The sequence below is a fragment of the Meira miltonrushii genome, assembly GCF_003144205.1.
Source record: "Meira miltonrushii strain MCA 3882 unplaced genomic scaffold FA14scaffold_1, whole genome shotgun sequence".
Taxonomy (NCBI): Eukaryota; Fungi; Basidiomycota; class Exobasidiomycetes; order Exobasidiales; family Brachybasidiaceae; genus Meira; species Meira miltonrushii.
In genome coordinates this window covers 3582385-3606466 of record NW_020289943.1, presented here as the reverse complement: position 1 = coordinate 3606466, position 24082 = coordinate 3582385, and the positions used below count along the sequence as shown (strand labels likewise).

Sequence of the window (24082 nt, the reverse complement as noted above, 5' to 3'; positions counted from 1 at the left end):
AGCGCTGATTGGGTGGATTGAAGAAAGAGGCCTGGCTGCATATTGTGTAAGGCAGGCATAAAGTGGCTATTGTTTAACACGTGACCTCATAATTTCATGGTCATCAATGCAAGAGATGGTATTGCAAGCACTTTTGACTCTATCTTACTATACATTATCACAATTTAGTCCAATCAATCCCACCTCCTGATCCATAACGACTCTCACTCTCAAGCCATTCGTTGGCTTTCTTGAAATGACCATTTCCCAAAAATCCTCGATGTGCTGAAAGTGGAGAGGGATGTGGAGATTTTAGAAGGAGAATATTGGATGATTTCTGATTAGATGGTGTTTGTCAGCATGTGTCAAGCTCACTTCCTTTTCAATTATACTCACCTCAGTGATTCCCGCTTCTGCCAACGTTTTTGCAGCTGGTAATCCCCATGCTAAGAACACAACGCCTTTTGATGATGATGACTGTGAACTATCATCCGAGGAAGATTTTGCCGTATTGGATGAAGAAGGCGTTACGATTGCAGGTTTAACACCTTGCTTCTCTGCTGCTTTACCAAACATATTCGCAATCGTGCTCGTCTTTACAGAGGCTTTTGGCCCTTTTGCAGCATCTTCTGCGATTGCACGTAAGATCGTTTGAGTAAATGGTTCCCAGCCTTTGTTATGATGTGATCCGGCTTTGTGAGCCTCTACTGTCAGACATGCATTGAGTAAAAGTACACCTTGTTTTGCCCATCCGTCAAGGCATCCATGCTTCGGAGGCACAAAGCCACTTCCATACTCTTCTACCAGTTCTTTGTAGATATTCTTCAAGCTTCCAGGAACGGCAATACCTTTCGGAACGGAAAAGCTATGTCCACAAGCTTGGTTTTGACCATGATACGGATCTTGCCCAACGACGACAACCTTGACCGTACTCAAAGGTGTCAATCTAGACCAGCTATGAATCAATTGAGCGGGTGGATAGATTGTCTTCTTCGATTGTACTTCTCCTTGTAAAAAATGCTTCAATTTCTTAAAGTAGTCCTTTTCCATTTCTCCGGATAGTCGCTCGTACCATTCTGGATCCATTGTCTCTTTTTCTACTCGTGGATCTCCATGTGTGAGGTAAGCTGATGTTGTGCTTAAGCTAGAAGTGGGCTGTTTTGACGGAGTACTGGCAGGTGATTTGGAGGGTATGCTAGTTTGACTGCTGGCGATTCCATTCGTTTGACTGTTAGCAGCTCCGTTTGCTTTACTGGGTGTAGTCGTACTTGAAGCTTGACTACTTCTTACTCGAATTTCTTCATCTTTCTCTGCTGCCATTGTGGCATCCAATAATGCTTCTGCATCGAACTCTCCATCATCCCCAAATTCATCTTCAACAAACTCGGGTTCTCGGGCTACTTTCTTAATCACCTTTTCCGCTTTTGAGGGCGATGATGGAGCGGATCGTTTTGCGCTTGTACTCATTGTCGATAACTGTATGAGGGAGTAAGAAGTGTTTGTTGGATGTGCTATTCTCAGAGTATGAAGTGGAGGCTTGATGCTGGTTAAGGATAGCTGTTAGTATGAGTTTTATCTTGCCATACCAGGATTGAACCTACCTTTGTACTCTAAGTGTGATGGTGTGAAGAGGTTTGAATCGAGATAGCATCTATGCTCATTTATGAAGACGCCGGCGTAAGAAGAAGTTGAGCAAAGCATCTTTTGACATTTCTCCAATCCAATCAAAGACCAACACCTATTTACGCGTAATATACGCGTGGATCGCTAGTCGTCGTGTTAGAGAGGTGCGTACGTAAGCAAAACAAGACTCAAAATCGGATCTCGGCTTTTCAAGCTTAAAAGAAGCAATCATCTTTCTTTCTTCTCTATACCAACACAATCAACATAATGGCAGCAGCACGAGAAGTTATTCAGGATTGGGCAGATGGAGAAGGATGCTATACATTCGAGAGAGGGCGAATGGAAGCTGCCGTCAGGAACATATGCTTCGAGAAGCCAATCGCTTTGCACTCTAACACAACAAAGCCAAGCATTAAGCTGAATAAGGAAGACGTAGATTTTATTGTAAGTGGTGGGTTAAAATGCTTGCTTAAGGGCTATTACTGACCCGTCTCTTGGCCAACAGACCAAAGAGCTAGCGATTTCGAAATCACAAGCAGAAGAGGCTCTGGCGAAACATCAAGGCGATGTGACCAAAGCATTGACAGAATTGATGTCACCACCAGCTCAAAAGTCACAATAAGTACCAAACATATATTGTATTATACATCAACAATCAAAACTATACAAATCCGCCAACAAATGCTACTATCCGTCCACGTCATCCATTTAAAATGCAGTACCTCCCGGTGCAGTCGGTAATGCGCCATGCAAGATCTCATTCATGATCTCAACAAGTGGCATTGCCGCTCGTGCAACTTCCAACATCTTTTCGATAAAATCAGGCTGAATCACTTCATCATCTGAAAAATGATGTGAGACCGTATAACTCTTCAATCGAAGCCATGCTACGTCCACGTGTTCTGGATCGTAGCCTTTTGGTGCACGTTTGAGTTCATCATCGCTGCCCCATAACGAAGATCTCTTGTTCGAATACGCTTTCGACTTGGGAGGTGCACCGAAGTTTTTGATAAAATTCTTATCATTTACTAGTTCACGTAATCTACGACCGGGTCCAGTTTTGTTGATAATGTGTTCCCGAACGGCTTGCAGATCTTCTTTTGATGCTTCATATAATCCAGCATGCAAGCCACTTTTATCGTTTGCCGAAAGTGCAAGGTAGTACTTTGCATAATTGCCCTTCTTTCCATTTCGTGACATGCACCAGGACAAGTGTCGTTTGTAGGGTGTCTTGTCGTTTGAGAATCGGACATCACGATAGATACGCTCCACCAGGTCTTTTGCCGGCATGTATGCAATCGTGTCATCAGCTTTGTCAATCATCTCTTCTACGCATGTATCGGTGAATGCAAGCCAGTTGGCATGAATGTAGTCGTAGATATTCTTATGTGCTGCAAACCATTCTCGATCATTTTTGACAGGATCTTGCAAATCCCGCATGAAGTTCAAAGTGTGCTGGGAAATGTGATCAGCGGGAGGTTTGCCGGTAGGAGCACGAGCCATAACGATGACTTCATTCCCGTCCTCATCGTAGGATGATTGCATATTTGTCGAAGAGCCATTTGACAGTCTAGGTGCCGCTGCTTTTCCTTTCCCTTTCGGTGACTTTTTTCCTCGGGCTGGCTTTTCGTCCTCGCTATCATCGTAATCATCTTCCTCCAAATCGTCTTCGTTCTCTTCTTCTTCCTCTTCATCTACGAATTCTGAGCTGGACCCGGAGTCACTCTCGGCATATCGTGCTTTGTCTTTGCTTGCTTTTGCCTTTCCATTCTTCTCTTTCGTTTCTGGCACAAATGCATCTTCCGAATCATCGTCATCGCTAGACTCTTGTACTTTTGACTTTTTCTTGCCTAATCCATCATCCTCGTCTGATGAAGTAAGACCTTCAGCGTAATTACGCTTTGAAGTACTTCCACTACTCAATCTAGTCGATCTTGATCGAGCTGGCATCTTCTTTTGTTTGATGATGGAAAGATCAACACTTCTTCTTGTTATTACCACTTTTTATGTCAGCAATGAATGAACGTCTAGCTAGCGTGGAGGCAAAGCGGCGCCTTTCTAAGCGGGGGAAAAGGCTGATTGATTGATTGGTTCCTAGCAGTGTTAGACTTAGACCAATAATATTGATTAAGCTTGTCATAGGCTGCTTGCTGCCTACGCGTCTATAAATCTGTCCGTAGCCTTTCTTCTTCTTTTGTTAGCCAAAAGATAAAATTTTATCTCTACTCCGAGTAAAGCCAAAAAAAGATTAAACTGGTTTAGGCACTTTAACAGTGAGGCACTAATTTTCAACGGCTTCTTCGCAAAAGATCAGAATTAACATGACTCCCCTTCCTCTTACCATCAGGTAAAAGTCAAGGTCATCATGTTGCCAAACAGCAGCAATATGTTACGCCTAAACGGTAAAAGATGGCTTTCACAACAATCAACTTCGATGCTGACAGCGAGCAGATCTTTGCATAGTACAACTTTGCGTGCTGCAAGACCACCTCCAGGTGATTTGAACAGAACAAGCAGAATTATCACAAGACCCAAGGATCAAGGTGCATCTCAAGCAATGCTGTATGCAACAGAAGGTATCGAATCAGATGAAGATTTACAACGTGCAATGGTAGGTGTTGCCAGCATTTGGTATGAAGGAAATCCATGCAATGCACATCTTTTGGAATTGGGTAAACGTGTAAAGAAAAGTTTACATGCTGCCGGCTTAACAGGTTACCAATTCGGTGCTGTTGGTGTATCCGATGGTATCAGTATGGGAACTGAAGCAATGTCATACAGTCTTCCATCTCGTGATTTGATCGCAGATTCCGTAGAAAGCGCTGCAGGCGGACATTGGCTCGATGGTATCGTTGCCGTTCCTGGCTGTGATAAGAACATGCCTGGTGTCTTGATGGCACTTGGACGATTGAACAGACCAGGTCTCATGGTATATGGAGGCACAATCCGTCCTGGTCAATGCGACACCGTTCCAGGTCCTTTGGATATCGTCAGCGCTTTCCAATCTTATGGTCAATATCTATCAGAAGGTGGTACACCCGATGCTGAACGTAAACGATACAATACTGTACGTAACTGCTGTCCAGGAGTGGGAGCATGTGGTGGAATGTACACTGCAAACACAATGGCAACATGTGCCGAAACAATGGGAATGACAATTCCAGGAAGTAGTTCTTTCCCTGCCGAATATGGAGAAAAAGGAGCCGAATGCGATTCAGTTGGTGATGTAATGCGAAATTTATTGGAGAAGAACATCAAACCTAGAGATATCATGACACGTCAAGCGTTCTTGGATGCTATCTCCGTCACAATGATCTTGGGAGGATCAACAAATGCAGTTTTGCATTTGATCGCAATGGCACACAGTGTTGATGTCAGTATCACCTTGGACGATTTCCAAACGATCAGTGACAAGACACCATTCATTGCTGATTTGAAACCGAGTGGAAAGTACGTAATGGAAGATGTTTACAAAGAATTAGGAGGAATGCCAACGATCTTGCAATATTTGATCGAAAACAAGATTATTGCAGGTGATCGTATTACCGTTACAGGAAAGACATTAGCCGAAAATTGCGATCGTTGGACCCATGAACGTGGAAAGCTGCCCGCCGGCCAAGATGTTTTGAAACCTTTGGACAAACCAATCAAAGCAACAGGACATATTCGTATCTTACGTGGTAATCTTGCTCCTGAAGGTTCAGTTGCCAAAATTACAGGAAAAGAAGGTTTGCAATTCCGCGGAAAAGCACGCGTCTTCGATACGGAAGATCAACTTGTCGCCGCAGTGGAGAATAAAGAAATCAAGAAAGGTGAAAAGACTGTAATGGTTTTACGCTACAAAGGACCTGTTGGAGGTATAGGAATGCCAGAGATGCTGAAACCGACGTCTCTGATCATGGGAGCGGGACTTGGAAACGACGTCGCTTGTGTCACAGATGGTAGATTCAGTGGGGGTTCTCACGGTTTCGTGATCGGCCACGTAACTCCGGAAGCTCAAGTAGGCGGACCGATTGGATTGGTTCGTGATGGAGATGTGATCAATATCGATGCCGAATTGAACACGATTGATATTGTTGACATTACAGAAGCTGAATTGGAAAAACGACGTGCAGAATGGAAGCCACTACCGCTCAAAGCAAAAGCCGGACATTTGTTCAAATACGCAAAGAACGTTAGCGATGCCAGTAAAGGTTGTGTGACTGATCTGTAATTTTTGTTGTTAAAAATCGAATCGAATTTCAATCATATTATATATCTCATCTTATAATTTTCAGTTTGAATTCTTTCGGTATGGATCTTCGTAAATGCTCTTGATGTTTAGCATATAGTGCGTCTGCCTGTCTTACACCGTTTCCGCTCCATATTCTTGCAGTAGATTGATCGCCGTAAATGACAGTTTGAGATGGGAAAGTGTATGCAGGATGCTTTGGAGGTGGTCCTTGTTCATCTCCTTGGTCTACCGTTGCCGGTATCCAATCTGGTGGAGGTTGAGCGATACATCCTGCTCCGACTGTGGTAAAATCTTGAATGATGACCGAATCTGTCACCCTACTCCTGCATTCGAAGGTATTGTGTGATCCTATTGTGCTTGATTCAATCCTTGCACCTACTTCGAACAAGTTTTTATCTCCAATCTTCATCTCTCCTTCTCCTTGATGAAAGATGTGTACCCTTTCTTCGATTATGCAATCCTTTCCGATGACAATCTTTCCATTCTCATTCACACATTGAATGAACGCGGTTGGATGAATGATCGTTCCATCACCTATATGAACGTTTCCCCGTATATCTGCAGCATCTGCGATTATACAACGTGAACCAACAGTTAATTTACCGATTGAATCAATTGAAGATGCCGTCGTTGTTGTCGGTCGAATGCTTGTTGGACGAGCACCACTGACGCTATTCCTTCGTTCGACTGCTTGTTCCCCAACTTGGCTCGACATTCCACTTTGCGTTGATTTGTTGAATTCAGGGGTTTAAAGAGAGAAAGGGTATGAGCACACACACATGTGTATATGTACATCGTCATAGTCTTTTAAGATGAAAAAACCTTAATCTATCTGCAACTACAACGCGTTTGAACGGCACACCTTTGAGAGGAAACTCGGCTTGTGTGCTGCCAATCGGAAAATTCGGCCAATTCCCCGCAATTAGAGTCTTAAATTATGAATGAGTCAATAGAAGTGCATGCATTAAGATACATACGCAACACATCAACATTGACTCAGACAATCATAAATCACCACATGGTGAAATATCAGAGGTGGAGAATGGTCCGTTGTTGTATAAGCTTTGATCTCCCTTCAAGTGCTCTTGTCTCCTTTCCACCACGATTAACTCTGTCAACACAATCAATATGGCAATCAGTACAACAGACACTCTAATCACTCAATCTACCAGACCGGTAGAAAAGGAAATCACAACAACAACAAATGCTCCTACAATCATATTCGATGATGCAAAACAAGAAGACATTCCACACGCAGCGAGGATCGCAACAATAGTCTTTGGCGAAACAAGTCGTTGTTTGTTCCCCGATGGTCCTGATGAAGATCAAGTCAATTACAGAACAAACAAATTTGATCAATTGTTTGCTGCTCATTTAGGCTACAAGCAAGGAGTTCGTACAAGACCTGCTAGATTTTTGGTAGCAAGAAACCCAAAGACTGAAAAGGTGATTGCATTTTGTGTGGCACTGGTAGAAGGTGGTGAAGAGGAAGAGAGTTACGAGGCTTCCGATCAAATTGTACCGAATGCATATACTCCATTCCCCAAGTATCCGGATCCAAAGAGGATAGCCAATGAAGTTTGGAAGGATTTTGCCGAACAGGCTGCTTTGAATATGAAAAAGACTGTGGGAAAGAAGAAGATTTGCCGTAAGTACTCAGATGCAGACTAAATTGACTTTCGCTTACACTCTGTTCTCATACAGATATTCGATACTTGGCCGTCGATCCAACAGTCCAACGAACAGGAGCAGGTCGCTCTTTATTGCGCTTGATGCGCAAGGTATTTGCTGGTCTGCCTCTCTATCTCGAAGCTGAAACAACTCCTTCCGCACAACAATTTTATGAAAAGATGGCATTTGAGACTGTTGGCTCGTTGGATTTCAAGGGTTGCCTCAAGCCATTACCATGCATGATTCTCGATCCTAACACCATATCTTTACTCGATCAACAACCTAAACAGCACACTGATCTTCCCGCCACCCCAACTCCTCCTACCTTATCAGCATAATCCACATCTGTAACATTTTACGACAACATCTCAGAAGCATAATGAAATAAGGATTTATATTGTACATTCTATACATGCGAATCTTTTTCATCTTTCATTCTCAGATTTTGTCTCTACGAGCTCAAATCGTTTCAGCACTCGTTTTGAGGCTCACCTACCTAGCCTACAAGCGAGATTCAGGTAAATCATCTTCGCTAAAATGGCACTGAGCCATCAAGGCAAAATGCATCGCCGGTGAAGGTTGTTTCTTGACAATTGTGTATTGAACTTTCTCCAACTTTTGAATGCTAAAACGTAAATTCCATTGTGCTTGTTTTGCGGCGGGATTATGAATACGAATCAAACGAATGCCAATTCTTGCCAGTCCCGTAGCATCGGCTCTCAAACTTTTCATCTCACTTGTCACATCACGAATCGGATCACCATCTTGATCTGTTCCCGCAATTTTGCTATACATCTTTGCCCAAAAAGTTGTTCTGCCATCCTTCTTTTCAGCGTAAAGGTTACGAAAACGATCCTTCCAATCACGATCTAAGCCAATATGTCGATTTTCGAGATTAGCAATTACACCTTTAATGATGTAGTTGTACACCGGACTTGGGACAGATAATTTGATATAACTCTTACCATACCCTCCCGTAAAAGTTGAGCTTCCGTTTGTTGCAGCTATTCCTCTCGAAAATTTCTTGGAAACTTTCAGATCACCACGAAAAGCCAATGTGGTCTTACCGATAGGAATAAAGCTTAATTTGCTATTGTCGTCATATTCTAGCTCAATATCAATTTTTTCCGTACGATGAGCAGAATCGAGGAAATGGGTAATATCTGCCACATTTCCAGAAACCAAAGTTGGAGCGCTAAAGCGTCTCACCAGATAAGGCTTTAGAACCCCATTGCTCTTCACTTTGATTGCTCCATTATCATCTTGACGGATGTACTCGTTTGTTTCGATATGAACCATACTTGTACCAAGTGCTGGATCTCAAGAGTTGCAGTGAAGGGGTATGATTAAGATATATCAATCGAATAGTATAAGGCACATACATGTACAGGCACCCTTTTGTAATTACCGCCTATTACAGTCAAGCCTTAAAATTGGCCAAAGCGTCCGTAAGAGAAGAGAAAAAGCATCACAGTCTCTTTCGGCGCCAATCACAATCACATGACGGCCTTACTAGGAATGGTCTTTTGAAGATAAATGCGGGCTGAAGCAAGTCCGTTTGTTCTCGGTTCGTTTGAAAGTTCGGCGCATTTGTATAAATCACGGTAAACTGTATACGTGTAGGGAAAAATACCTAAAGGCTAGCGTCACAACAACTGAGAATCAAATTTTCTCTACTACCCCTCAACATCAATTGGTGTACATGGAGTTTTATAAAATTATTGTGCGGAAGAAGTTGTTTCAGCTTCGAAGGGTATACGTACTAAACTCAGAAGGAGAAATCATTGTTGTATAAGGTCACACAGTGTAGAAAAATAAAGAGTGGTGATTATATTGAGTCAGAATAAATCATATATACATGTAACGGGCATATCCGAAAAGGCTATATCATAGTGAAAACGGATCGTGATACAGCGACCGAAAAGGAAATTCGACACTAGGCATTATAATAGCGTTCGTTGTCCAATCGATACATTCTGAATTTCAATTCCCAAGTAATTGATTTTTCAGGGTTACGAACCTGACTTAAGTGAACCCCTAAGTAGCCTAAGCCGGAAGCGTTCACCCAGTTGGCTTTCATTTTATTTGTAACATCATTGACGTCCGATCTAGGAATCTTGTCTTTCATATCTGCATGAAAGGTTGTATAGCCTCTATTGACTTCCACATATGTAGTACGAAAGCGATGTGCTAAATTAGGATCACGAGTCACATCAGTGCGTTTTTTTATATCTGTAATTACACTCTCTACGATATAGACCCAAACAGGAGTTGGGATAGATAAAGTAATATACGTTATACCATAAGCTCCTTGAAAGGCTTTCTTGTCTTTAGTTTCTGCTTTACCTGCTGGAAACGGCCTAGGTTTCTTTAAGAACTTCTTGTAAAGCATTCTTGTGTCTTCAACAGGGATAAAATTAGTTTTTCTGCCATCGCCGTATAAGAGATCGAAGTTAATCTTGAATGTTGGATGAGAAGAAGGACCAAGGGGGACCCTTTCTATTTGACCTGAAACCAAATTTGAATCAGGCCTTAATATACCTTCGCTTTTCACCTTTGCCGATCCATTATCCCATTCGAAGTATTTTTCTGTTTTGGCATGCACTGGTCGTACCGGATTATCGTGATGCTCGGATGTTTGCTCAACCCATTGGCTAAGACTATCGGATAAGCTGATCAGTGAGGCCATTTTGTGATACTTTAACCGTTCCCTTGATGAAGAATGGAGTATTGATAACAAGCGTTTTTAGTATTGAAAGGAGGAAGTGGGAATGGTTCAAAAATAATTCATGTGGGGAACAATGAATACTGATATTTATAGGTATGATTTCGAAACAAAAACATGCGTCTGAATTTATAAGACCGCACCGGAACAGTAAAGAACTTTTAAATCTAGAGTAAGAGACTGATTACGGAGTTGATGTACTGCAATAATCGCTGAAGAGTGGGATATGGAATCAGATGCTGATTACACTTTTGATGGACGCAAAGCCTTCGATGACATAAGCGCGGAATTAATAATGTCCAAGGGCTAGCGTCACGTTCAACTGAGAATCAATTCTTCTAACCTCTCTACCACCTCTCAATATCACTTGAGGAAGATGTACAACGGCGGATATGGAGGTCCACCACCACATCAACAATGGCATGGTCCACCTTCTCAAAGACCAGGAGTAGGTGCATATCCTCCACAACATCCCATGTCTCCGTACGGTAGACCTCCTCCATCTGGTCCTGCAGGAATGATGGGTCAACCACGTCCACTTTATACCGGTCCACCTCCGATGCATTCCCCGTTTCCGGAAAGCAATGCAGGTCCTTCGACTGCTCCAATTCAAACCACAGCATTCGTTGGTACGATCTCGTCTGGAATAACGGACGAATGGATAACACGCCTTTTATCAGCTTGTGGTCATCTTCGTTCTTTCAAGAGGGTAAATGCATCTTTTGGCTTTGCCGAATTTGCAGATGCAGAATCGGTGTTGAGGGCAATTGCAGTCTTGTCTGGAAAGCAACTCCCGGTGATGGGAAACAAGGAAGAGCAGCCAAAGAAACTGACAATGAAAGCCAATGCAGAGACAAAGACATACTTGGATCAGTATGAACAAGGTGGAATGAAGTCGAAAGAGTATGATCGTTACGAATCGCAAGCATCGGCAGCAGTGGAGAACATCATCGCTCAAATGGCCGATCCTTCCAATGCGGCTGCTGCTGCTGAGAGTATGCCGTCTTACAATGTCCCGTCTCACTTGAAAGATCTTCCACCAGAAGACCTACCAGAAGAACATAGAGGATCGGTCTTGAGCGAGATTGACAAATTCCGTCAAAGCAGTGCTGCTAGAGATGAAGAGCGAAAGAGACGCGAGCGAATTCAGGAGATTGAAAGAACACGAACATATTCTACTGGAGGACGTTATAATGGACATGACCAACCAGCCAACGACCGACAATCACACCAGCAACCTGTTGGATTTGTCGCATCTTCACAGGCGCAAGAAGAGAAAAATATGCTGCCTGACGAACGTGATGCTCGAGAAGAAGAGAGAAGACAATTGCGTGAAAAGGATGCAAACATGCGAGAATCGCAAGAGGCTGAAAGACGATTCTTGGCAGTAGAGCGAAATCGTCTAGCACACTGGGAGCGTGAATTGGCTAAGCAAGGTGAAATTGAAGAAAAACGAGAACAGAGAGCAAGAGCGATGCGAAAGCTTGCTGAAACATGGGATCAATCTCGCGAGATGGAGAGAGATATGTTTTACGTTGACAGAAATCGATGGCGATCCCTTCGTAAACAGATGCGTGAACGAGAAGAGGAAGAAGATGAGGCTGACAAGAGATTGCAAGTGGAAGAAGAGGAAAGAGCAAGAGTTGAAACGGAACGGTTCTTGGCTCAGCAAGCAGAGGACATGGCAGCCTATGAAAAGGAACAGCGTGCTGCCGGTGTGTTGATGCCCACTGAGGGTGTGCACGTACCATTAAAGCTGAAACGTACAAATCCTCTGGATGAGCAAGCGTCACATTCTACTGTGCAGGCAGGAGTTTTGGGAACAACAGAAGATGACAGTGACGTGGCTGCAATCAAGAGGGGAAGATTGGCGCACATTGACCTGTCGGACGAAGAGACCAAGCGTGCCAAAACCCTTGCAGGCTTGCCTGACGACAGGGAGAAGCTCTTTGCCATGCAACCGGTCTGGGAACGTGTGTCAGAAGACAAAATCGAGGATGGATATAGAACCTTGCTTGACAGCGGAATCGTCGAGAGCCTGGGTGAATCTGTACCTGACATGGTCCAAGAATTGATTGATAGCATCAAAAAGCACGCAACAGCAAACGAGTTGGTGGGAATCGTTGAGCCTGTATTGGAAGAAGAAGCAGGTCTATTAATCGAGAAGTTGTGGAGGGAGCTGCTCGTCGACACGATGTAATGACATGTTGTATTTGTAATGTATAAAAGAAGAATTTACAAGTGAAACGAGAAAACAACCATAGCGAAGAAAGCAGATATCGAATACACACACAATTTCCCAAATCGATCTTGAGCACCGTTGTAGTGAATCTTGTGGCCGTATTTTAGCTTTCCTGCTCCGTTACCGATGAGCTTGGTTTCGTCTGCCTTAGGATCTAAGAGGAAGGAAAGAGATGATGAATACATGTTGCACACACTGATCCTCACTCCCACTTCCAATAATCTTACCTGTACACACCTTCAACAGATCGTTTTGCTTGCGGCTTGCGTTCAACATAAATCATATGATCACGGCGTCTCAGAGTGATATGAATATCTTGATCGTCTCCGATGATAGATTTGCCTTGCGATTTCAGACTTCCAGCAATGTTTCTCACATCATCTGCTTCCGATTGATATTGTTGATCCAAGAGATTTTTTCCTGCCGTGAAATCTTGAACGACATCTTGAACTTCTTCATCGGTGAGAGAGGGAGTTGTTGGGATGACGTCATACATAGGACCTGATTCTGGTTTTTCATTGCCTGAAGCAGCTGTATCACTATCATCGCCTGTACTTGCTACAACCGGCTCCAAGGAAACTTGACCAGGTTCATCAAGTGGCACAAGCTGTAAAGTACCCGCTTGAATCTCTTCCATTTGTTCATCCGAAACAGGTGCAACAATCACATCAGCACCATCACATCCTTCTTCCGGACTTGAATCACTTCCTAAACGTTGTAATTTCAACGTTCCTTCATTCAATCCTTGAAGTTCTGTATACGTTACCGGAACGATGTATTGTTCAGATGCACATGTGCCGCTGTCATCTTCTTGTCGTTTCACAATCTGTTTGCCGGTTGAACCACGCAAAGACCTACGTGCTTTTGGTGGATCGGCAGGTTTAGGTTCACCTTCTTTCTTGGGCTCCTCCGGCTTGGGCTCTTCAGGTTTGGGCTCTGCGGGCTTTGGCTCCTCAGGTTTTGGTTCGGCAGGTTTGGGCTCTTCAGGCTTTGGTTCGGCAGGTTTGCCCTCCTCTGGCTTGGGTTCCTCTGGCTTAGGAGGCTCACCTTCTTTCTTTTCGCCCTCTTTTGGCTTTTCAGCCTGTGATTGAGGAATTGCAATAGTTGAAACAACATGATGAACGATGTTTGGCATTGGACTAAACTGTCCAGAAGGAATCATTGGAACTGTCCAAAGTGCTGTTGGATCTTGAGCTGTTGTGGTAGCAGGAGCCATAATCATTGGAGAAGACGTTGTAACATAAGCAGGTGCAGAGCTCACTTGACCATCACCCAGAGTATACAACGAACTTTGTCCAGCTACATTCCCTGCTCCATCCGCTTCTGCCGCTTTTGATGAAGATGGCAAAGTTAAATAGATATCCCGCTTCAAATCATATTCAATCGGTAAAGCTTGCACGACCACTACAAACCAGAAAAGCGTGAAAAAAGTGGAACGAAACATGGTTGAATTCGCAAAATTGCCAAACCAGTGGCAAGTGATTCTTTAGAAAATCTGTTTGGGATAATGGCACCAGGCCAAAGATGACTAGAATAAAGAGGAAAAAGAAAAAGGATGGTTGGAGAAAGATGAGTAAATAGAATCAGCATTACCTATTTATAATTGCTCAATAATCAAGTTCGTCAAGATCTCTGGCGTATTCGAACGCCGACGAAAGAATGGGCGATAGCGGGCGCAGCATCACAGTTTTCGGCGCTCATTGCCTTGTTTGGTTGAATAATGTATTGCATTCTCTTTCCCTGTATACATGCTTTACACCACCCTTCTAGAATCAACAGAGTTAAAATCGGATTTACCTCCCATTCCAACTCTTCCGTCCGAGCTCGCTTGTGATGACGATGACGAAGCAGTAGAAGCTCCACGTGGATCAACAGGAGTCAACTTTTGTCCAATACGCCCAAACGTTGGAGTTTGACCACTACCAACCGTTGCTTGATCGCCTGCGCCTTCAAGTGCCACACTGGGCGCCACGCTTGGATCTTGCAATGCTATTCCGAGACGGATCCGTTGGACGTCATTTTGAGTCATTTGTGACACATCCAATTCAGCCGCATTCTTATCACTAGATGGGCTATCTGGAACGCCCAAGGCCTCATGTACCTTATCCAGCAAAGAAGTGTACTCTTTGTCACTTGGATCAGGCCTGAATCGCATGGGCTGTGCTGTTTGCGGCGCTTGGATATCGTATTCACGTCTGGTCTCTTGACCATTTTCACCCTCTTTGATTGATTCTTTTGCATCTGCGACTGCCATTCCCAAAGTCTTTCTCCATCCTTCTATTTCACCTTTGATACTTGCAGCGCTTTCGCCAAGACGATCTGAAAGGTTGCCAACTTTGGCAAAGTCTTTTTCGTTACTCGGCAAAGTGGTTGTAAAGTTCTCCTTCTCGATTCCAGTACCAATCACAGCCTTCCACGTTGTATTTTGCGCTTTCAGTAGCGCTGTCAATTCATCCTTCACTCTTCTCGGATGTCCAACACCCTCATAACCAAAGCTTGTGTACAGCTCAATAGCATCGGCTCCTGCTTTTGCGAAATCGAGGGCGTCCTGACCGCTAAAGATGCCACCGCAGCCGATGATCGAAACCTTGTCACCCACACGCTTGCGTACAGTTTGCAGGGCTTTTAGCGAGAGAGGCTTGAGAGGAGCACCGGAAAGACCACCAGTCTCTGATGTGATCTCAGACGGAGAGAGCAACGAGGAAGGTCTTTGGATTGTGGTATTTGAAACAATCAAACCTTCAACACCTGAAGAGACAGCAGCATCGGCGATGTCCTTCAGCTCATTCTCATCCAAGTCTGGAGCAATTTTGACCAAAAGCGGGACCTTGTTCTGTCTCCGTAGCGGTAATTTGTCCCGAGCTTCAACCACTTGACTCATCAAATCAGACAAGACAGACTTTCTCTGTAGACCTCTCAATCCTGGTGTATTTGGACTGCTGATATTGACCACCAATAGATCAGCATATGGTCCAAGCACATTGACTCCTTTGACATAATCGTCCACACTGTCGGGTGCACTTGTTTTGTTCTTGCCTAGATTGACAGCCAATAATTGACCAGGTCGCAATGATTTTGGTACTTGATCGGTTGCGAGGATGGTGTCGATCGATGCAGTTTCCAGCAGGGCGTGATCGCGGGATTGGTCATCGGGCAAAGGAATTCTCGATTTTGCTAGAGAAGATCCGCTCAAAATCCATCTTTGTATACGATCGCGTAGTCTGTGTAGGATAACCTCGTGTCCCTCTGAGTTGAATCCGAATCGGTTGATAGCACCGTGATCTGCAGTCAATCTAAAGTATCGCGGGAGATCATTTCCAGGTTGTGGTTCGGGCGTCACACTTCCCACCTCGACAATACCGAAGCCCAGGTTCAGCAAACCATCAATTGCTTCTGCTTGTTTATCAAATCCAGCAGCTAAACCGATTGGATTTTTGAGAGAAAGGCCTGCAACCGATGTTGCTAATACTTCATCATCTGTACCCAGATCGCGAGGCATAATCCCTAAAGAAAGAAGCTTGACAGCTAGCTTTTGAGCTGTTTCTGCGTCTGTCACTGTTTGTAGGATTGGGATAGCGATCCATCTATGAATTGCACTGCGTGAATCTAAATGATAGGCGACTCCAAATGTCAAGCCGAATGCTAATAGTGCCCATTTGATCGTCGTCCTTACAGGTCTAGGCTTGCTACGAGTAAAAAGCGTTCTTGATGCAATTGGTGTAACATGACTTCGCAATGGTGTACTTGCCATTCGTGTCGAAGAGGTCAAGTGTGACATAGTCCTCGAGCTACTCAATCGATTCATCGCCATCACTGAGCGATTCGACAACATCTTGTCACAGTTTGCGTCGTGAGCAAGAGCTCCTTTGTGGTGATGAGAGAGAGGGAGAGAGAGAGAGGAGGTGGAGCCTTTGATTGTCATTCTTCTCATTCTTCCTTTTAAACGCGCCAAACAAATCAACGCTTTAAAACAGCAGCCAGCCTCCCCTCCCGCTTTGGGCCGTGAGCACGGACCGACACACGTGAATTTTTACTAATAATCAAAAGCATGACAGCAACCATCATCATCATCCCCACTTTATCATACACCTCCAAAAGATAGATAGAGGATTCCTCTACCTTTTGAAAAACAGGACTTACCTGTTGCTGGAGGTGGTCGTCGTAATCTATCAGAGCCTGCCTAGGTGCAGGCTTGGCACCCAATCGCCAAAATGTCATCTTCAACTGTTGCAGTTGGCGACACTCTCCATCGCATCTTTGGCAACCTAAAATCTCGTGACGAAACAGTACGAGCAGTGGCATCCCGCGAATTATCTCACCATGTCGCATACGTCACCACAGAACTCAAAGGCGATTCTGTTGCCTCGTTTAATAGCGAGCTCAGCAGATTGATCTTTGGTCTGACGCACAGTCCACAAGTCAATGAAAAGCTTGGAGGAATTGCAGCGATCGATAGCTTGATCGATATGGAAAGTGAAGACAATAGTGCAAGGCTCTACAGATTCTATCAATACCTCAAACCCAATCTTCCCTGCAACGATGCTATCGTCATGATTGCTGCCAGCAAGGCTTTGGGCAGGGTATGCAAACAAGGCGCTCATTCTCTGGGTGATCAATTCATCGAATTCGAGGTCTTACGTGCATTGGATTACTTGCAAAGTGATCGTGAACGAAACGAATCAGGTCGATATGCAGCCGTCTTAATCATCAAGGAAATGGCAAGAAGCGTACCACATCTATTCCACGTCTATGTCAGCCGAGTTCTAGACAGAATCTGGGTAGGATTGCGTGATACTCGTGTGTTGGTTCGAGAAGGTGCTGCAGAGGCTTTAGGAGCATGTTTGCAAATCATTTCACAGCGTGAAAAACAAATGGGAATCCAAACCTACGAAAGTATATACGAAGAAGCAGAAAAAGGGCTCAAATCATCAGCGGTAGAATCCATACACGGCAGCTTATTAGCCATTCAAGAGCTGCTACAACATTCCAAAACATTCATGCGATCCCGCTTTCATCGTGCTTGTGATCTCGTCTTCCGTTTACACAAGCATCGTGATCCACTCATCAAACGAACAATCACCAGCCTCGTTCCAGTCTTGGCCAATTACGATCCATCCTATTTCGCTGAACAGCATCTTGGAAGTGTGATGGGTATACTCACAGATCAGCTACGCAAAGAGAAAGATAGACCTTCGCGAGACTCTGTGGTCCAAACATTCGAGGCAATCGGATTGGTAGCAGCAGCTATGGGCAGCAAGATGAAACCGTACATCGAGCAGATTCTCTCCTGCGTAAAAGAAGGTCTTCAATCACGCGGAAAGAAGAACGCTATGCCTGAAGGACCAATTTTCTTTTGTATTGGATACCTTGCTACCGCTGTTGGTCCGCATCTTACAAAGTATATGCACGAATTGCTGGACCTGATGTTCGGATGCGGCTTAAGCACTCACCTTGTGGAAGCTTTGGATCGAATTGTGAGATCTGTGCAGCCTCTGCTGCGCGTCATTCAAGATAGACTTCTTGACATGCTCTCGATGGTTTTGATCGGACAGCCGTATCGACCTCTTGGTGCACCTCCCACAGTCAGAACGACTTCAGGATCACAAGTATACAATGCAAATGCCACAAGTGCAGAGAAATCGGTAGAGACAATCACAGTAGCGCTGGATACCCTGGGCAAATTTGACTTTAGTGGTCACATCTTGAATGAATTTGTGCGTAATTGCACATTGCCCTACCTCGAAAATGATCATGCTGAGATTCGCAAAGCTGCCGCTGTCACATGTGCAAGGTTGTTCATGCATGATCCAATTTGTTGTCAAACGAGTATGCATGCGATTGAAGTCGTCAACGATGTCTTGGACAAATTGATGACTGTGGCCATCGCCGATCCAGACTCCCATCTACGATTTACCGTCTTGTCTTCACTCAATGAGAATTTTGATAGACATCTAGCTCAAGCGGAATATGTGCGTTCTTTATTCATTGCTTTGAATGACGAAGAATTCACTGTTCGAGAAGTGGCAATAATCATCATTGGGCGTCTCTCACTACACAATCCTGCCTACGTTATGCCTTCATTGCGCAAAGCATTGATCCAATTGCTAACAGAGCTCGAATATGCAACAGTAAGCAGACACAAGGAGGAAGCAGCAAAATTGTTGACAGAGGTGATTCGTGCATCCCCAAAGCTTGTCAAATCTTATGCGTTGCCCATCCTCGAAGTGATGCTTCCAAGAGCGAATGATCCTGTTTCCGGCGTCTCAGCTAGGGTGATTGAATGCTTGGGTGAATTGGCCCGAGTAGGAGGTGAAGATCTGGCACCTCAGGTAGACCAGCTCATGCAACTTTCCATCGAACAATTATCCACCGTCAGCGCACATGCATCTACAGCAAAGCGTAATGCCGCACTCAGAACTTTGGGTTTGGTGGCTTCCAATACAGGCAATGTAGTCAGTCCCTACCTCAAATATCGTTCTCTTCTAGGTACAATCGTAAAGATCCTAAAGACCGAGCAATCGCCGCCAGTACGAAGAGAAACGATACGAGTTATGGGTATCCTTGGTGCTCTAGACCCATATCGTTACAAGCTTCTCGAGAAAACTAGCGGTGATGACGGAGCAAACAGTGACGAGAAAGGTGCAAGTACCGATTTGTTTGATCTCGCAATGGCAGTAGGCACATCTTCCGACGAATACTTCCAAAATGTCGCGATTGATGCCTTGATTGGTATTTTGAAAGATCCGTCCCTATCAGTCCACCACCACGCAGTCATTGAAGCGATCATGTACATGTTCAAAACACAAGGTTTAAAGTGCGTCAACTTTTTGCCTCAAATCATTCCTGCTGTCCTCAGCGTGATTCGGACTGGAACGACTGGTCTATCCGAATTCTACTACCAGCAATTGGCCATCTTGATCTCCATCATCAAACAGCATGTGCGCAATTACCTCAAAGACATCTTTGATCTTGTGCAAGAGATGTGGAATCCAAATTCATCAATCCAACTAACCATTGTCACGTTGGTGGAAGCAGTGGCAAAAGCATTGGAGGGTGAATTCAAGACATACGTACCCATTCTTTTGCCGAATATGCTCCAAGCACTCGACGGAGAAGTCACACAAAGTCGCCAACCAACCATGATCCGAATCTTGCATGCATTCTGGATCTTTGGTAATGCAATTGATGAATATCTGCATCTGGTCATCCCCGTAGTGGTGAAAGTATTTGAGCGCTCAGATGCAACACCCTTGTTACGCAAGCAAGCCATTGTGGCCATCGAACAAATCTCTTCGAAAGTCAATCTTTGCGATCATGCTAGTAGAGTTGTGCATCCGCTTGTTCGAGTTTTGCAAAATCCCAATGCGGGAACAAGCTCAGCTAATGCAGATCTTCGTAATGCTTCAATGGACACGCTGTCCGCTTTGGCGTTCCAAATGGGTGCATCCTATACCGTCTTTATCCCTGTGGTAGGCAAAGTGTTGGATCAGCAACATATCACCAATTCAAAATACAATCAACTCGTGACCAAGCTACTCAACGGCGAACGATTACCGCAAAGTGCTGCGCCGAGCAGTCATATGATCGAAGACAATGCAGAGGAAGCACCTTTGGGAGAGGTAACGAAACTTCCTGTCAATTTGCAACATCTCAAACAAGCATGGGATACATCCAGACTATCCAATGCTGACGATTGGCGTGAATGGCTTCGAAGAATGGCCGTAGAATTCCTGCGAGAATCACCTTGGCATGCCCTTCGAGCATGTAGAGCATTGGCTGATAGCTATGCTCCTTTGGCTCATGAACTTTTCAATGCTGCGTTCATCAGCTGTTGGACAGAGCTCAGCGATCAATACCGAGATGATTTGATCAAAAACTTGGAGCTTGCCTTTGATGCAGTTGATATTCCCGACCAAGTTATCCACTCTTTGCTCAATTTGGCCGAATTCATGGAACATGACGACAAAGCATTGCCCATCAACATCCGTCTCTTGGGAGATCGCGCATTAAAGTTCCACTCGTACGCAAAAGCATTGCATTACAAAGAAGCCGAATTCCTGTCACAATCTTCTTCACAGATTATTGTCGATCTGATCGACATCAACACAAAGCTGCAACAATCCGATGCAGCTTTCGGTGCTTTGACATACGCTCGAGAACACCATCTCACTGACGCTAGCCGCAACGATTCTTCGGAATGGCTGGAGAAGTTGCACAGATGGGAAGAGGCCTTGTTCGCTTACAGCAGACGCATCGAATCTGAAGGTGAATCATGGGAAGCACGTTATGGTCAGATGCGTTGCTTGCACGCCCTTGGTGAATGGGAGCGATTATTGGAAGCAGTCAAACAAAGATGGAATGGATTTGGTCGTGTGGGAACAGAACAAGAACGTAAATACATGGCACCTTTGGCTGCTGCTGCTGCCGTTGCACTCAACAAATGGTCAGAAATGGAAGATTTCATCTCCGCAATCCGATCAGACGAAAGCAAGGATTACTTCCGTGCTATCCTATATACCCATCGAGCACAACGTCATCTAGCCTTGAAGCACATCACACGAGCTCGTGATATGCTCGATTCCGAGTTGACGAATCTCATTAGCGAAAGCTACAGTCGTGCTTATGATCTGATGGTACGCACGCAGATGTTGTCCGAATTAGAGGAGGCACTGGCATACAAGACAGATTATTTCGATCAGCCCGATCGACAGGCCACCATGCGTGCTACTTGGATGAAGCGTTTGAAAGGCTGTCAACCCGATGTGGAAGTTTGGCAAAGAATCTTGTCTGTTCGCAGTATTGTTCTGACACCTGCTGATGATACAGAAACATGGATCAAATTCGCCAATCTGTGCCGAAAGAGTGGAAGAATGGTACTGGCAGAAAAGACGCTCAACAGCTTATTGGGACCGGATTTGGTGGTGAATGAAGTCGAGCCTACTGCTGCAATTGCAGCTCCCAAAGCGCCACCTTCTGTCATTTATGCTCACTTGAAGTTCATGTGGGCATCCGGAGCCAGATTAGAAAGCTTGAACTACCTACGTGACTTCACCGTCAATTTGGCAGAGGATCTTGGACTGCATGGAGTTGATGAGCATGGAAACGCTGTTGCACAAGACTGGCGCACACAACCCAGATTGGAAGAATTTGCACGCTTATTGGCCCGTTGCTACTTCAAACGTGGTGAATGGCAAGCAGCTTTGAACGAAGATTGGGTAACGGATAACAATTGCGACGTCATTGACAGTTATCGAAGAGCCACCGAATTGGACAAGCACTGGTACAAAGCATGGCACGCTTGGGCTTTGGCAAACTTTGACGTGATCAGTCATTATGAACGTTTGGACGAAAATGTTTCGGGTCGTGTGATCGTTGCACGCATAGTTCCAGCCGTTCAAGGTTTCTTCCGTTCCATCTCTCTTGCCAGTGGTAACAGTCTGCAAGATACCTTGCGTTTGCTTACTTTATGGTTCAAATTTGGCTACATTGACTGCGTTGCTGAAGCGGTCAACGAAGGATTTAACAGCGTCATCATTGACACTTGGCTGGGAGTGATTCCGCAAATCATTGCACGCATCACTGTGCCCAGTCCAAAGGTCATTCGTCTTATTCACAATCTACTGTCCGACATTGGTGCTGCACATCCGCAAGCATTGGTTTATCCTCTAGCCGTGGCTGCCAAATCGCCAAGTACTACCAGAATCAAAGCTGCAATGGACATCATGGAGAACGTACGTGAACATAGCCCGTTGCTCGTCGAACAGGCTTTGTTAGTCTCAAATGAATTGATTCGAGTTGCAATTCTGTGGCACGAGATGTGGCACGAAGGCTTGGAAGAAGCCAGCCGATTGTACTACACAGAGCACAACATTGATGCAATGTTTGCCACTTTGGAACCATTGCACGATGCGTTGGAGAAAGGACCAGAGACATTACGTGAGACATCGTTCGCCCAAACATACGGTCGCAACCTGGCAGAAGCTCGTGATTGCGGACGCAGGTACCGTCAATATGGTGAAATTGCTGATTTGAATCAAGCATGGGATCTGTACTACCACGTTTTTAAGCGAATTCAAAAACAAATGCCCTCGACTTCCAATTCGGTTCAATTGGACTTGCAGTACGTCTCACCAAAGCTGCTTGCGCAAAGAGATCTTGAATTGGCCGTCCCAGGTACTTACGAAAGTGGAAAGCCAATCATTCGAATCAGCAACTTTGAACAACTCATTTTGGTCATCGCCTCGAAGCAAAGGCCAAGACGTATCAAAATGAAGGGCAGCGATGGTAGAACGTATCAATACCTACTCAAAGGTCATGAAGATTTGCGTCAAGATGAACGTGTTATGCAATTGTTTGGTCTTGTCAATACTTTGCTTTCTATCGATGCAGAATCGTACAAACGCCGTTTGGAGATTCGTCGTTATCCTGTCATTCCTCTCAGTCCCAACACGGGAATGTTGGGATGGGTTGAAAATACAGATACCTTGCATGTTTTAATCAAAGAATACCGCGAGCAACACAAAATCTTGCTCAACATTGAGCATAGGTTGATGTTGCAAATGGCACCGGATTACGACAGATTGACGTTGATGCAAAAAGTCGAAGTGTTTGAATATGCTCTAGATAATACGCCGGGTCAAGATCTGTATAGAGTATTGTGGCTCAAGAGTAGAAGTTCAGAAAGTTGGCTTGAACGTAGAACGGCATACACACGCAGTTTGGCAACATCTTCCGCTGCTGGCTACATTTTAGGTCTTGGTGATCGACACCCTTCCAACCTGCTACTGGACAGATTGACAGGGCAAATCATTCACATCGATTTCGGTGATTGTTTCGAAGTGGCATGCAGTAGACCGAAGTTCCCGGAAAAGATTCCTTTCCGATTGACACGTATGTTGGTGAATGCGATGGAGATAGGTGGTATCAAGGGTACATTCAAAGTCAGTTGCGAGAGTACAATGCGTGTCTTGCGTGATAACAAAGAGAGCGTTTTGGCATTGCTGGAAGCGTTTGTTCATGATCCATTGATCTCTTGGCGTTTATTGACGGATGAAATCAATCCGACCGGCGCAGAATTAAAAGCACCCGATGCAAGCGAATTCGAATATGAAGCAATGGCTAATGCAGTATCCGGAAAAGATCAAGGACAACAGCACGGTCAACATGCCAATTCTACAAATATGAAGGATGCAGCATTAGAAGGAATTGATGAACAAATCGGAGGTCAAAATGGTCAAAGATTGGCAAATGGTGTCAACATCAATGCCGCCGTTGCTGCTGCTGTGGGTGATGTTCGTAACAAACGAGCATTAGAGGTCGTTCGAAGAATTCAAAACAAATTGAATGGTCGTGATTTCAATCCAAACGTAAGCTTAAGTGTTCCAGAGCAAATTCAAAGGCTCGTTCAAGAAGCAACAAGTTTGGAGAACTTATGTGTTGCATTTATTGGTTGGTGTAGTTTCTGGTGATTGTATCTCATTATGTACATTATCATGTGTTTGATTGTTATTATCGAATGAAGATTGTTTATCCTATCATGGTGGCTCTCAGCTTATGTCAGATTCTGAAAAAGTGCGTGACACGTGATGTGTAGTGTGACTTTAGGCCA

General features: G+C 44.5%; 12 protein-coding genes across 12 annotated transcripts; 5 read left to right on the top strand and 7 right to left on the bottom strand.

Annotated features, from left to right (window-relative positions):
* Positions 1-80: 80 nt before the first annotated feature.
* FA14DRAFT_142759 (uracil-DNA glycosylase) lies at positions 81-1667 on the bottom strand. Its single transcript, XM_025497184.1, has 3 exons — positions 1581-1667; positions 376-1522; positions 81-316 (listed from the first exon to the last, which is right to left on the bottom strand). The coding sequence occupies exons 1-3, from the start codon at positions 1628-1630 to the stop codon at positions 158-160; spliced, it is 1356 nt and encodes a 451-aa protein (XP_025358314.1). The 5' UTR covers positions 1631-1667; the 3' UTR covers positions 81-157.
* A 202-nt stretch (positions 1668-1869) lies between these two features.
* FA14DRAFT_118479 (uncharacterized protein) lies at positions 1870-2224 on the top strand (the record flags this gene model as incomplete). The annotated part of the gene is made up of 2 exons (XM_025496295.1): positions 1870-2053; positions 2115-2224. 2 exons carry the CDS (start codon positions 1870-1872, stop codon positions 2222-2224), a joined length of 294 nt encoding a protein of 97 aa, XP_025358313.1.
* A 128-nt stretch (positions 2225-2352) lies between these two features.
* FA14DRAFT_114962 (uncharacterized protein) lies at positions 2353-3213 on the bottom strand (the record flags this gene model as incomplete). Its single annotated transcript, XM_025496086.1, has 1 exon — positions 2353-3213. A coding segment is annotated over one exon (861 nt), but the record flags the coding sequence as incomplete, so codon positions are not given.
* A 602-nt stretch (positions 3214-3815) lies between these two features.
* Positions 3816-5863, top strand: FA14DRAFT_159785 (putative ILV3-dihydroxy-acid dehydratase mitochondrial precursor). Its single transcript, XM_025498384.1, has 2 exons — positions 3816-3875; positions 3950-5863. The coding sequence occupies exon 2, from the start codon at positions 3968-3970 to the stop codon at positions 5813-5815; it is 1848 nt and encodes a 615-aa protein (XP_025358311.1). The 5' UTR covers positions 3816-3875; positions 3950-3967; the 3' UTR covers positions 5816-5863.
* Positions 5719-6660, bottom strand: FA14DRAFT_22031 (uncharacterized protein). Its single transcript, XM_025502021.1, has one exon. The coding sequence runs from the start codon at positions 6549-6551 to the stop codon at positions 5862-5864; it is 690 nt and encodes a 229-aa protein (XP_025358310.1). The 5' UTR covers positions 6552-6660; the 3' UTR covers positions 5719-5861.
* Positions 6661-6706: 46 nt separating this feature from the next.
* On the top strand, positions 6707-7850 carry FA14DRAFT_159783 (uncharacterized protein). Its single transcript, XM_025498383.1, has 2 exons — positions 6707-7484; positions 7541-7850. The coding sequence occupies exons 1-2, from the start codon at positions 6965-6967 to the stop codon at positions 7843-7845; spliced, it is 825 nt and encodes a 274-aa protein (XP_025358309.1). The 5' UTR covers positions 6707-6964; the 3' UTR covers positions 7846-7850.
* FA14DRAFT_21983 (uncharacterized protein) lies at positions 7810-9306 on the bottom strand. Its single transcript, XM_025502019.1, has one exon. The coding sequence runs from the start codon at positions 8804-8806 to the stop codon at positions 8009-8011; it is 798 nt and encodes a 265-aa protein (XP_025358308.1). The 5' UTR covers positions 8807-9306; the 3' UTR covers positions 7810-8008.
* A 137-nt stretch (positions 9307-9443) lies between these two features.
* FA14DRAFT_188042 (uncharacterized protein) lies at positions 9444-10196 on the bottom strand (the record flags this gene model as incomplete). Its single annotated transcript, XM_025501637.1, has 1 exon — positions 9444-10196. The coding sequence occupies one exon, from the start codon at positions 10194-10196 to the stop codon at positions 9444-9446; it is 753 nt and encodes a 250-aa protein (XP_025358307.1).
* Positions 10197-10791: 595 nt separating this feature from the next.
* On the top strand, positions 10792-12432 carry FA14DRAFT_117799 (uncharacterized protein; the record flags this gene model as incomplete). Its single annotated transcript, XM_025496252.1, has 1 exon — positions 10792-12432. One exon carries the CDS (start codon positions 10792-10794, stop codon positions 12430-12432), a length of 1641 nt encoding a protein of 546 aa, XP_025358306.1.
* Positions 12433-12564: 132 nt separating this feature from the next.
* FA14DRAFT_21926 (uncharacterized protein) lies at positions 12565-14164 on the bottom strand. The gene has a single exon (XM_025502018.1). The coding sequence runs from the start codon at positions 13916-13918 to the stop codon at positions 12698-12700; it is 1221 nt and encodes a 406-aa protein (XP_025358305.1). The 5' UTR covers positions 13919-14164; the 3' UTR covers positions 12565-12697.
* A 63-nt stretch (positions 14165-14227) lies between these two features.
* On the bottom strand, positions 14228-16225 carry FA14DRAFT_117058 (uncharacterized protein; the record flags this gene model as incomplete). Its single annotated transcript, XM_025496208.1, has 2 exons — positions 14228-14637; positions 14692-16225. The coding sequence occupies 2 exons, from the start codon at positions 16223-16225 to the stop codon at positions 14228-14230; spliced, it is 1944 nt and encodes a 647-aa protein (XP_025358304.1).
* Positions 16226-16533: 308 nt separating this feature from the next.
* On the top strand, positions 16534-24009 carry FA14DRAFT_159780 (FAT-domain-containing protein). The gene has a single exon (XM_025498382.1). The coding sequence runs from the start codon at positions 16686-16688 to the stop codon at positions 23940-23942; it is 7257 nt and encodes a 2418-aa protein (XP_025358303.1). The 5' UTR covers positions 16534-16685; the 3' UTR covers positions 23943-24009.
* The last annotated feature ends 73 nt before the right edge of the window (positions 24010-24082 follow it).

Coding starts and splice junctions, on each gene's coding strand:
- FA14DRAFT_159783 (XM_025498383.1), top strand. CDS start 6,965: ATGGCAATCAGTACAACAGACACTCTAATCACTCAATCTACCAGACCG. Junction 7,485..7,540: donor GGGAAAGAAGAAGATTTGCC/GTAAGTACTCAG, acceptor GTTCTCATACAG/ATATTCGATACTTGGCCGTC.
- FA14DRAFT_21983 (XM_025502019.1), bottom strand. CDS start 8,806: ATGGTTCATATCGAAACAAACGAGTACATCCGTCAAGATGATAATGGA.
- FA14DRAFT_142759 (XM_025497184.1), bottom strand. CDS start 1,630: ATGCTATCTCGATTCAAACCTCTTCACACCATCACACTTAGAGTACAA. Junction 1,523..1,580: donor ATCACACTTAGAGTACAAAG/GTAGGTTCAATC, acceptor ATCCTTAACCAG/CATCAAGCCTCCACTTCATA. Junction 317..375: donor CAGAAGCGGGAATCACTGAG/GTGAGTATAATT, acceptor CCATCTAATCAG/AAATCATCCAATATTCTCCT.
- FA14DRAFT_21926 (XM_025502018.1), bottom strand. CDS start 13,918: ATGTTTCGTTCCACTTTTTTCACGCTTTTCTGGTTTGTAGTGGTCGTG.
- FA14DRAFT_159780 (XM_025498382.1), top strand. CDS start 16,686: ATGTCATCTTCAACTGTTGCAGTTGGCGACACTCTCCATCGCATCTTT.
- FA14DRAFT_22031 (XM_025502021.1), bottom strand. CDS start 6,551: ATGTCGAGCCAAGTTGGGGAACAAGCAGTCGAACGAAGGAATAGCGTC.
- FA14DRAFT_159785 (XM_025498384.1), top strand. CDS start 3,968: ATGTTGCCAAACAGCAGCAATATGTTACGCCTAAACGGTAAAAGATGG.